This window comes from Manis pentadactyla, chromosome 6, assembly GCF_030020395.1.
Source record: "Manis pentadactyla isolate mManPen7 chromosome 6, mManPen7.hap1, whole genome shotgun sequence".
NCBI lineage: Eukaryota > Metazoa > Chordata > Mammalia > Pholidota > Manidae > Manis > Manis pentadactyla.
The window spans coordinates 53,511,105-53,523,195 of NC_080024.1; the positions used below are offsets into that span (position 1 = coordinate 53,511,105).

General features: G+C 33.7%; 1 protein-coding gene across 2 annotated transcripts in view; it reads left to right on the forward strand.

Annotated features, from left to right (window-relative positions):
• The window catches only part of NCKAP1 (NCK associated protein 1), a 118,902-nt gene that overhangs the window by 72,443 nt on the left and 34,368 nt on the right, over positions 1-12,091 (forward strand). For both annotated transcript variants that reach the window (XM_036879382.2, XM_036879384.2), the window contains 7 exons: positions 1,578-1,710; positions 5,753-5,872; positions 6,513-6,652; positions 7,503-7,634; positions 11,130-11,348; positions 11,562-11,692; positions 11,958-12,055. In XM_036879382.2, coding sequence (XP_036735277.1) covers positions 1,578-1,710; positions 5,753-5,872; positions 6,513-6,652; positions 7,503-7,634; positions 11,130-11,348; positions 11,562-11,692; positions 11,958-12,055 — 973 coding nt within the window. The remainder of the gene's footprint in view (positions 1-1,577; positions 1,711-5,752; positions 5,873-6,512; positions 6,653-7,502; positions 7,635-11,129; positions 11,349-11,561; positions 11,693-11,957; positions 12,056-12,091) is intronic.

A 12,091-nucleotide genomic window follows, 5' to 3' on the forward strand; every position in this document is an offset into this window, starting at 1 on the left:
TCTTTTTAATTCTCTGTAGAACAACTCTTGCTGATGTGAATTTATGTTTTACACTTTCTTTGAGGAGAAGAAAGAAAGACATTTACTTCAAATTGCTTTTGAGGACCTCTTTTTGCATCATTAGATTAAGGAGAAAAAAGTTGTGGATCAGAGCCAAATAGAACAAATGTTGGAAATGAAATACCAAATAATTTCACTCTACAGTATTAAATTAGACAGTATTAGGATGATGTGGTGACTACTCCCACCGTAGTGCTCCACTCTCTTTTGCTTCTATCATGGCCTCTTTATTTAAACTTAGTAGTTCACAACTTTTCTTCCCTCTTTTTCTCCCCACAAACAGGGTCCTTGAAGGAAGGTTGTGTCTTTGTTTCCTTAGTGTCTAACATAGTAGGTATATAATAAATATGAATGAGTAAGTGACTTGATTGTGATTAAATTAATAAACAGTGGGGCCAGGATTCAAACTCAAGTTTCTGATTCCAAAGGGGTACAGTATTAACTCTATTTCTGCTCCTTGGCCTTTTTTCCCTTAGAGAAGCTGATTGGAATAATCTTGTATGCCCCTTTTTTTTCTAAAATGCTGAGACAATCTAGTGGGTAATGTTAGTAGTTTCCATGTATTGAGTAGCTATCATTATGAAAAGCTTTTCTTTGCTTTTATTTTGGAAAGTGACCCAGTCCACCCTCATCTTGGCAATTTGTTAGGATGGCTTTAATTAACATATACAAGAAATCCAAGTCAGGCAGGCAGGGAAAGCATAAGGGGTCTTTTATAGGATTTCAAGAACTATATCACATCAGATTTGCAAGAATCTTTATGATTTTTTGGAACCATACACTATTGTCTGACCCAAAGCCCACCTTGGAAAGAAAATTGAACATTTTGTGTTTATGTATTTTGGAGCTACAGAAAGGATCCTGTTGTTAAAAAGGATACTGCAGTTAGAAAGTTCTCTTCCCTTTCTTAGAAGTAAAAGTACTTAGAGTAATTTTTAAATTTGTAAGTTTTAGTTATATTAATTTCTTTTCCTTTTTTCTCATAATCACATTTTGTCTGCCACATCCAAAATAAATGCATGTTTATTGCTTCTGTTTGTCTTAGTCTGAGATTACTGTATTTTACCAATTCAAAGTTTTTCACATTGAACATCTCTTAAAACCAGAAGTAATTTAAAATTGATGGTATGTCATTCGCTAATTGATAATGTTTACCATTCTTAGTGATACCTAAAATAATGGTGTTTCTACAGTTGATGACTTAGCTTTGATGAAATTTGGTGATAGGAGATTGAATGTCATATATTCATATGCCATAGATATGGTTTGTTTTCATTTAAAGTTTTTTTTTAAATTTGTAAATGTTACACAAATAACATTTTTATTACTGTGGAATCATTATTGCTGTGTAAGAGATAATCTTTGGTAAATAACTATTCCTAAAGAAATAAATGCTATCAGTCATTAACTTTCCTTCATTTGAATCAAATTAATTTAACTATAAGGTATTACAGCATAAAAGTTTTATTTTAACTATAAAAATTGTGACTTAATTTTTAATTTGTTTCCTTGTATAGTTTTTATAGTCGTGCTTTTGAGAAGATGTTTCAACAATGTTTGGAGTTACCCTCTCAGTCAAGATACTCAATTGCGTTTCCATTGCTTTGCACTCATTTTATGAGTTGCACACATGAACTGTGTCCAGAAGAGGTAATTTAAGAGTAGTACTGTGATTTATACGGTATGCAGAATTAACTAGGTTAAACAGGTAGACTTCCAGATTTTCACAGTCATACAGTTGGCCCTTGAACAACACAGGGCTTAAAGGTACCAGCCCCCAGCTCAGTCGAGAAACCATGTGTAATTTTTGACTCCCAACAACTTAATAGCCTGCTGTTAACTAGAAACCATACTGATAATATTAAAGAGTCAGTTGACACATATTTTTTGTGTTATATACATTATATACTGTATTCTTACAATGAACTGAGAAGATGTTTTTTCAAATTCCAAAAAGTTTTCCAATGTATTTGTTGAAAAAAATCTGCATTTAAGTTCAAACCCACATTGTTCAAGTATTAACTATAATTACCTAATCTAGCTTCCCACCTAGTTTATCTCTATGCAGAATCAGTAGAATGCTTGAATGGATATATGATTAGATACACTGTTAGTTTGGATGGGTGGGTAAATATACATACATTTTATAAGAACATAAAAAGTCACTTGATATTTATATTTATGGTATAGTTATATACAGTAATTGATTCTGCATGCTTAGTTTTCCTCTGAAATTATTACTGGAAGGACTTAGAAAATGAATGTACAGATTACTGAATAACATAAACAGCATCAAAGAGGAATTTCACCAAGTTGTTAATGTAGTAGATGTAGTAAGCAAAATCCAGATTTGCTGGTATTTATAAGACATACACACACAAGCATGCAGGCACACAAGTTACTGAATAATCAAACTACTCACTATTATATTGGGACCAAGTATCTATCACAAATGTATTCAATCTTTCTTACAGTCTTTAAAGAAGAAATACTGCTTTGTGTGTTAAGAATCTATATTAAAAATAAATACTGTATCTCTTTTTAATTTAATTTAGTGTTGAGTCTAGCAGAACTGGTAGAAAAGAAACTTACAAGTAGCAGTAGTGTTATTGAATATCTTTAAACATTGGATAACAGGTTGCAGGTTGTACATTCCATTGGAAGCAGACTGAGGCAGAGATTAATGTGCAGGAAGTTTATTAGGGAATGCTTTTGGAATTAATATATGTGAGGATGTTAATAACACCAATTTTAATAGATTTTTTAGAGTTTTAAAATTTAACAGAGTCCTTCCCCAAGCTTTACACCTAAGATAATACTATTATTTTTCATCACCATCATCTTTCTTGTTAAATTACCCATTAAATCTTCGTTGTATTTGTGTTACCTTTTCTTAAATCCATACTCTACTTTCCATTCCTGTAGTCACTGTTGTAGCTCAGATTTTCAATATTCATATGTACTGCCTCCAATATTTCTGCCTTTAAGACTCATACAATGCCACCAGAGTGCCTCTTTCTTAAAGAATCATCAGTGGTTCTCCACTGTATATGCAGAAAGTAAAATTTCTTACAATTTGATTCTACCCTCATTCTTTTGTTTTATTTTGTTCTTTTTGGTTTTCTGAAAACTTCAAATTTAATATATATATGTGTGTGTGTGTATATATATATATAATGTGTCTTTTTAGTTATTTTTTAATGTACAGTTCAGTGTCATTAATTACCTTTACAGTGTTGTGCAACCATCGCCATTGTCCATTTCCAAAACTTTCATTACTCCAAGCAGAAACTCTAATGTAGTAACTTCCCATCCTTCCAACTTGTGGTATTTTTTAGTCTGCTTTTGGTCTCAATGAATTTGCCTATTCTAGATAGTTTGTGCAGATGGAATCACACAGTATTTGTCCTTTTGTGTCTGGCTTATTTCACTTAGCATAATGTTTCAAGGCTCAGCCATGTTACAGCATGTATCAGAAGTTCCTTTTTATGGTGGAATAATAATCCATTGTATGTATCTACCACATTTTGTTTATTCACTTACCTGTTGATGGATTCTGCTCTCATTCTTATCTTCTACTTTCTACTCCCTACTAACTATAAGTAGCCCATCTTATGCAAACCATGCTTATTTATTTACTTTTTGGCCTCCTAATGGCTTTTCCTCATATATTAAATTCATTCTGCTGCACTTCCACCTTTTGTAGCCTTACCTTTTCTTCGATGCTCAGCTTAAATCCCACCTCCTCCAAAAAGGTTTTTAGCATTTCTCCAGTTAGAATTTGTCCCTCCTTTACCATTTGCCGTAGCACTTTATCATTATTTGTCATTATCTACCTTGTACCACTTATTATAATGTTTCTGCCCCACTTAGTTGGTTAAGTTACAGGTCATGAATAGGATAAGACTTTAATTCTTATTAAATATAATAATTACAAGTAGTTAATGTCTTTATATAAGTATAAAATTTTTATATAGCTTTTTTTTGGCATTTGATTGTTACAACAAAGTGACAGTGTAGTACAGTACTGCTGATAGTTATCCTTAATTTACAGATGAAGAAAGTCTCTGGTGAATTTTTTTTTTCTGTCCCTATAGTCATGTAACTAGTAAGTGGCCCTGTTCTGTTTTTCATTTAGCTAATTTGTTAAGGCCTGTTAGTTTCTAGATGCTTCACTAAATCCTGTGATAAAAATGTGAAGACATGGTCTCTTTCCTTGACAAGTCCCTGATTAGATAATCTGTGCTGTTGTAGAAATAAATATGTGAGGCACTTTGGGAGCATTAAGGGAGTTCACCTAAGAGTGAGAATAGAATAAATTGGTGTGCATAGTTCTTAGTGCAGTCTGACTTTGTAATTTTAGTCTCAGCTCATTTAGATAAGAGACAATATAGAAAAGCTTCTAGAATAACTTATTAATGCTAAGGCCTCAGTTTGACCTAGAGTACTTAAAAAATTTGCAAAAAGAGTGCTTTTGAACTAGAGTTGCAGTTCACACCCTGCTGTGTCAATAGGATCCCTGGATAATGGCAAACTAGTGATTGTGTTGTTCTGTCTGTACCATCCATTATAGTAGTTGACTCATCTTTTCCAGTCTCATTGTTTAAAAATCTTCCCTATACTGATGTCTCTCATATTTTTATCTCTAGTCCAGTTTTTTTCCCTCAAATCTAGATTTCCTCTGTGTCTTGCTGCATTAGGTATTTTTCATCTGAAATGTAACATGTTCAAGAAAGAACTATAGATTCTTCACATATTTCTCCACCCCCAACCTTGGAACCTTTTCTACCTTTGGTTCGACCTTTATATAATCCAGACTCCTATGTCTTCTCCAAGCTACATCATCTTTTTCCCAGATTATTGTCAATAGTCTCCTAAATGATCTCTCTGCTTCTGCCGTTCTTCTAAAGTCTGTTCTCAGCAGATCATGGAGAGACTTGTGTCACCTTAGGAAGCTTTATTTCTTTTGTTTTCCAGTGTTAGCATTTCTGAGTCACTGAAGGGGAGTAGAGAAATAAGATCTTTATTTTAAGTAAGTAGTAAATTGGAAGCAGGCTAGTCCAGTATTCTGTTTTTCAGGAAGAAGTGATAATAACAAGGAATATGTTTTATCTTTTAGGAGTTGGAATTTGGTTAAATAAAACACTGTTTATAATTTGAAATTTTCCCTTAGGTAAAGTGAACCAGTTTTTTATTGTATCTGGCCTATAGGTCCCTTTTGGTTGGCTCTAAGTTTTAAAGGACATTTTAAATAAAACATTAAGGTATCATGGTTAGATCTAGGAACAGTTATATTCTTTTATATTATCTTTTATATGTAAAATTTATATATATTATATTTTAACCACATAGAAATAGTGTATATAATCTCTATATATGTTATATAATTGTGAAAGGTCCAGGAAGGAAAACTTTAAAAAATTTCTCTCTTTGTAAAGTATTACAAATGTATAGTGCAAAATTTTACAGCATTATATACTCAACATTCCTGTTACCACTGACAAGAAAAACCTATTAAACTATTGCAACACCCACCAAAATTAAAAAGATACAGAATCCTGTAGATCAAGATGGATGGATTTGAGTGTGTATTTTTACATATATACAAAAATTAAATGTGATTGTCTTTTTTTACCCCATTGTATTGAGAAAATATACAACTTTTATTATCATCTTTATTCTGCTTTAACAGCGACATCATATTGGAGATCGCAGTCTTTCCTTATGTAATATGTTCCTGGATGAAATGGCCAAACAAGCTCGAAATCTCATCACTGATATTTGCACAGAACAGTGTACTCTTAGTGATCAGGTAATAATTTAAATGTTTCCATACAGATGGGAAATTTATGTGTGAAGGCCTGAGAATTAACTGTTAGCCAGTTATTTATTTTTCCATTTCTTTATTCTCAAATTCAGTAAATCTCATTATCTCTTGTTGTAAAGCTCCTTAGGGTTTTCAGCAATTGCCACTAGTTTTAGGATTACTTAGTTTAAAAACCAACCTGGCATTCAAGTCCCTTCCTGATAGCTCAAACCACTCTACTCTACTTTGCTCTTTATGCCTCATCATGTAGTAGTTTTCACTAGATTCTGAACACATTATGTCCTAATAAAGTTTGTTCTTCATAGGCAGTCTTTTTGGCCAATAAAATACTCATTCTCATTCTTTGCTTATCTACTCTGTTTTTACTTATTCCATTAAACTACAGCCTTGATATAATTTCCTGTGAAGTGTTTCTTCACACAGGATTTGCCCATTTCTGTTTTACATCAAGCTATGTGGGCTCCCCAAACTAGCTAGGTAATCTCTGCTTCCTACTTCTACCTCTGTTCTTAGTGCTGACATGGTATTTGCTACATAGTCTGGATTCACATAAGGTCTGCTTAAAAATTAATGTGTTTTCAAAGTAATTGGTGTAATTTAAGATTTCGTATCTTTTTAAATTTAGTTGCTGCCCAAGCATTGTGCCAAAACCATTAGTCAAGCAGTGAATAAGAAGTCAAAAAAACAGACTGGTAAGAAAGGGGAACCTGAAAGGGAAAAACCAGGAGTTGAGAGCATGAGGAAAAACAGACTGGTAGTGACCAAGTAAGCCATCCACTTCTGTTACATTCTTTTGTTACAGGTAGAAGTTTTTTCATTTTATATATGGCATTAGAGCTGAGGAAATGCTAGTAATTGTAAACTTTTCATTTCCCAGTCATTTTTTTTTTAACCTTTGTGAACTTGATTAGCCAGTTAGTGTGCATTTCATCCCAAAATACAGATGCTGGATATTTTAAGTAAATACATGTAGTAGATTATATTTGTCTTCATATACTGAATACTGAAAGCCAAGAATTTGTCTAAAAAAATTGGGAGTGCACTGTAAGCAATATATAATTTCTTATTTATTTAAAATCATATAATCAGAGACTATTTTGGCATGCTGTCATCCATTAGAACATGCCTGATACCATTATTTTAAAATTAACGTATCAGAATACAGATACATTGAGGACTGTCTGTTTGGACGGGAGGCATAGGTGGGCAGTAATAGGTGAATTTTTTTTGGTTTAAAATAGATATCCTACTTCCTTGCCTCCTATGTTGAGCAAGCTATTTGCTTTTCTGTACACAACTTTGTTCCTCTACAACAAAAGTACAGCAGGATTTGGAGATGATTGTCTTTATGAGTAAAATAAGCTCTTCCTTGTATATTGTCAACATAGTCATTACCATCTGAATGTAGAAACAAATGAGTGATGTTCTTTAGGAAATGCTCTATGTTAGTGATATCCGTAAACATTTTGAACTTTGTTAGTTTAGGAGAGAAAAAAACTGAATTCTGCAATTTATTGTCCCTAAATATGTTTATGGGGATATGGTCTGTTTATAAAATTAATTTTGTATTATGATGAAATGTTGAAACTTTTATTTACTGCTTAATTTTTTTCAGCCTTGACAAATTGCACACTGCACTTTCTGAGTTGTGTTTCTCTATAAATTATGTACCAAACATGGTGGTTTGGGAACATACCTTTACCCCAAGAGAATATTTAACTTCTCACCTGGAAATCCGCTTTACTAAGTAAGAAAGAATATAAACTGTTTTTCTTTGTTGGTTCAGTTAATGAGCTTATTGTATTTGTTCTTCATATCTGTACAGTGTCTCCTTTTACGAAGAAAAATATTAGTAAAACTGATGTAGTATAAAAAAATAATGAACCAGGAATGTTGCTGGGCAGCCTCTTCTGGGGAGGTGTCTCCATGCACAGTAGGTGAAACCTCAGCCTGGACAGGGGTGTATTCTTGACTCTGATCGAGAAAGAATTCAGGACAGGTTGGTTGAGGATAGGTAAGGAAGAAATACATGAAAGTGAGAGTAGTAGTGAACAGCAGCAACCATTCAGGCAGCAGAGAGCAAGGAAGAACAGAGGGAGTTCAGAGCTCACTGAACTCTTGCTTGGGATAGGGCAGATGCCTTGCCAGCTCCTGAAGCCAGGGTCACCAGGCATCCAGTGTCCACTTGAGTCTGCACAGCCTGGGAACTAAGCCCCTAACATCCCAGATTTGGAGCAGCCACTGAGCACTGGGTCGAGTGCATTTAAGTTTTGAGAACTTCCCCAAAGCAAAGAAAGGAGATTTTCAGGCAGGCTGCTAAAAGAACATGATTGTAAAGCTGCAGACACATCTGGGTCACTCAGGTGATGGGAACTTGCCAGCCCACATCAGAGATCTCAGTAGCCCCTCCCTACTTACCTGAAGTAGGACAGAGAGAGTGAAGACTTGTGCTCAAGTCTAGAAAATTGAATGAAATAGTGAAGTAACAAAGACACTTACCACTGGGAAAAGGGGTTTCTTACAAATCTCCCAAGAGGTTTGGAAGAGCACAGAGACAAAACGTAGTAAGTTGAGCATCCAGAAGACTTTATTTAAGGCAAAGTACACACTCAAAGAAAGGGGACTGCGGGCAACCTCAGAGAGGAGGCGTGCTTAAAGGCTTAGGATTTATGTCTTCTAAGGATTTCAGAATGGGGTGAAAGGGGGTGGGGATGGGGGAGACATAGGCTTGATATGTGGTCTCCTGATGTCCATCCCTGGTGAGGGACACTATGTCATCATCCATAGTCAGTCATCTACATATTCTGTAAGATAAAATTAAGGAGTTCATCAAACCTGTTCTTCTCCAAGACAGTGGTTACCCTCAAGCAGTGGAAACATGTCATTTAGGACTGCTTGCCCTACCTTAAGATAGGGTCAGTTGTTGGCTAATTACCATAAAGTATGTTAGGAATATTGCCTCCTGACTCCCTGATTTTTAATATAGAATCTTAGCCTTAAGATGGAGTCCTTCCTGTTCTTAGTATACTATTTATATCTTGGCTTTTTTAGTCAAAAGCAGGAAAAATTGAATCATGATACTTGTCTCATGTCCCTGCTTTACCTCAGGAAGTATGAAGAATAGTGAACTGGGAATTACTTAAATTACCCAGATTTTTGTCCCATAATTGTGATTAACTAGTTGTAACACTAGATAAGCCAGTTAATTTCTTTTAGCTTTAGTTGTAAGCCAAATGAGAAGATTGAAGCAAATTAGTATATTTCAGCTGGCAGTTGGCAACCCTTTTGGTTGAAATCACATTTAGAAGGTTCTAGTCAACATTTAAGGAAAGAAAGAAGTGGGAGGGAAGGAAAGGAAAAAAACCAGTGTATTGCATATATTACAAATATTGCTTCATGAAAACTTTTCAGTTATGTATATGTATATATGTACTAAGTTATTCATATCTTAAAGTGGGTCACAGTCAAATGTTTGAAAGCCTCAGGACTAGGTGAATGAACTCTTTCTGAATTTGAATGTATCCTGTTATGCCAGTGGAATTCTAGACTCCTGAAGCACTCAATTCTAATTAGGGTTTTATAAGCTGCATATATATATATTTCTTGAAATAATATTGCATGTGATGTTAGAAACTTTAGTTTTATAAATGTTGCTTCAACTTTTTTCTGAAGTCACACTTTATTAAAGAAAATACTGATTTGATGAATTGTTCTTGAAGGCTTTTAAGCAATTTATAAATTGCCAAAGATTTTTCAAAGTTTTGTAGTCATTAGCAAGTATTTGTTACCGTATCTGTAGTGTGGTATTTGTACTATATGCTTAACATTGTGTTAAGTACTATGAATAGTAATGAAAGAGATAAAACTTAGAGCTTTAGTTGGTGAGAAGATTACAATAATTAGAGAACAAAATAGGAGAGTGTGTAAGTGGGCACTAAATTGAGTGTTAAGTATTCACTTGATTAGAGAAGAGTGTGGTGTTGAACATAGACTGGTTTTTGCCCTCCTTTAGTTAGGCAGGTGTCCTGACAGGGAAGCCCAGATGCTCTAATATTTAGACCAAGGGGATATTATGCCCTCTGGTATTTATTATTCTCAACTGTGTGGAGTGGTAGAATGGAGCGGAAAGTTGGGTTCAATTTACAACTCCCTTTTTTTTCCTTTTTTAAATAATCTGGTCTGTTAATCTATGGAGAAACAAATGTTCTTTTGACAAACATTACTTCGTGATCAGGATCATGGCAAGGCTGTGAAGTTGTTTACTTGGGAAAGATGTTTATGACAGGACAAAGAGCTTATATTAGTTGGTTGATTTTTGCTGATCACTTCAGCACAATCTTAGGACTTGGGAGTTGTATACAAGGATAGCAAATTTTGTCTTGAGTTCTTCTGGGACTGTTTTACTGGTGGGGTTTTTACTGGTCTGTTTTCTTCAGATTCATCCTTAGAAATACAAGTCTAAGATCTTTACAGTAATGCTCAGGGAATTTTAAGGAGGGAAAATAAGGGTGGCAAATATAAGAAAAGGTCACATAGAGAAATATTTCATAAATTTGTGTTTCCTTTTAGGCTTATACAGTTTCTTGGGATATAAACCAAGCAGAACTGTGTTATGTGCTGTGAGTGATTAAAGGACAATAAAGTTTTGTATTTGTTCAGTTGTTTTGACTCTCATGCATTTTGTTGAGAGGCATCACTAAGGCAGGCAGATGTGGAGTCAAACCGTAGATCTACCACTTGCAAATAAAGTGATCATGATCAGTTTACTAGTTCTGCATCTTAGTTTTTTACATCTGTGAAATGGTGACAATAACAGCTACATAGTATGATTATTAAATACGAGGATTATAGGTAATATATGTAAAGCCTAAAAAAATAAAAACTGGTAGTACATTGCAGTGCCAGATGACTCAATCTATAGACTAAATAGTTTATTGTAGTTGTTACAGACATCATATTAAAACATTTTTTTTTAACTCTGTATCCTTAAGTCATTTTTATTACTGATGTCCTTAGAATTTTTTAGGCACTTGTATTCCCATTTCATTGTAGCTTTTAGGTGTTCATTCTTTTGTTACTTTGTTTCTTCATAAGATAATGATAGTAGCAATTTCATGGCTTTGTTATAAATTCTATTTAAAATTAACTTTATCATTTATTTACTATTAGAGGTCCTAGGTTGAGTGGCATATTTACGGAACTGCAAAACTCAGAATTCTTTTCTTCTTCCCACCACCCCCAGGTCAATTGTTGGAATGACTATGTATAACCAAGCCACACAGGAAATTGCAAAACCATCAGAGCTTCTAACAAGTGTAAGAGCTTACATGACTGTACTCCAGTCCATAGAAAACTATGTGCAAATTGATATTACAAGAGTATTTAATAATGTTCTTCTTCAACAAACACAACACTTAGACAGTCATGGAGAGCCAACTATTACAAGTCTATACACAAATTGGTAAGGAATACATTTAGAAATTTGAATTAATAACAAAATTTCCTTGTTATTAACTATAAAATGAACTACTTAGGAAAGTTTTTGTTTTAAGGATAAATATCATTCATGTTAAGTTACCTGTCAACTTAAAAGTATATACAGGAATATATACCCTAATAAATTTTAAATTAAGCAATTAATTTCTCCTGGTTATAAATTTACTTTTCTCCTTAGGTACTTGGAAACTTTGTTAAGACAAGTCAGCAATGGTCATATAGCTTATTTCCCTGCGATGAAAGCATTTGTGAACTTACCTACAGAAAATGAATTAACATTCAATGCAGAGGAATATTCTGACATATCAGGTGAATAATAATTTATGTTTTGGAGTATGAAGATTTCATTCTTCTTTGGCTTTTAATTCTGTTATGACTATTCTCATTCAGTTATGCATAAACATACATTGTATCTTAGACTTAACCTTTGCATTTGTGTTACCTTTTTTATTTTAGAGACTTTCCTCAGGTTTTTGCATTAATAATTTGCTTCTGTAATGGAATGTTCCAGTATGTTAAGTTCATTTTCTTGTGTATTTGCTCAGAGTATAAAATGAATAACATTTCCTTTCAGAAATGAGGTCATTATCAGAACTGCTAGGCCCATATGGTATGAAGTTCCTAAGTGAAAGCCTTATGTGGCATATTTCTTCACAAGTTGCTGAACTTAAGGTAATACAGTTTATTTTAAATCAATTTTAACTCTTA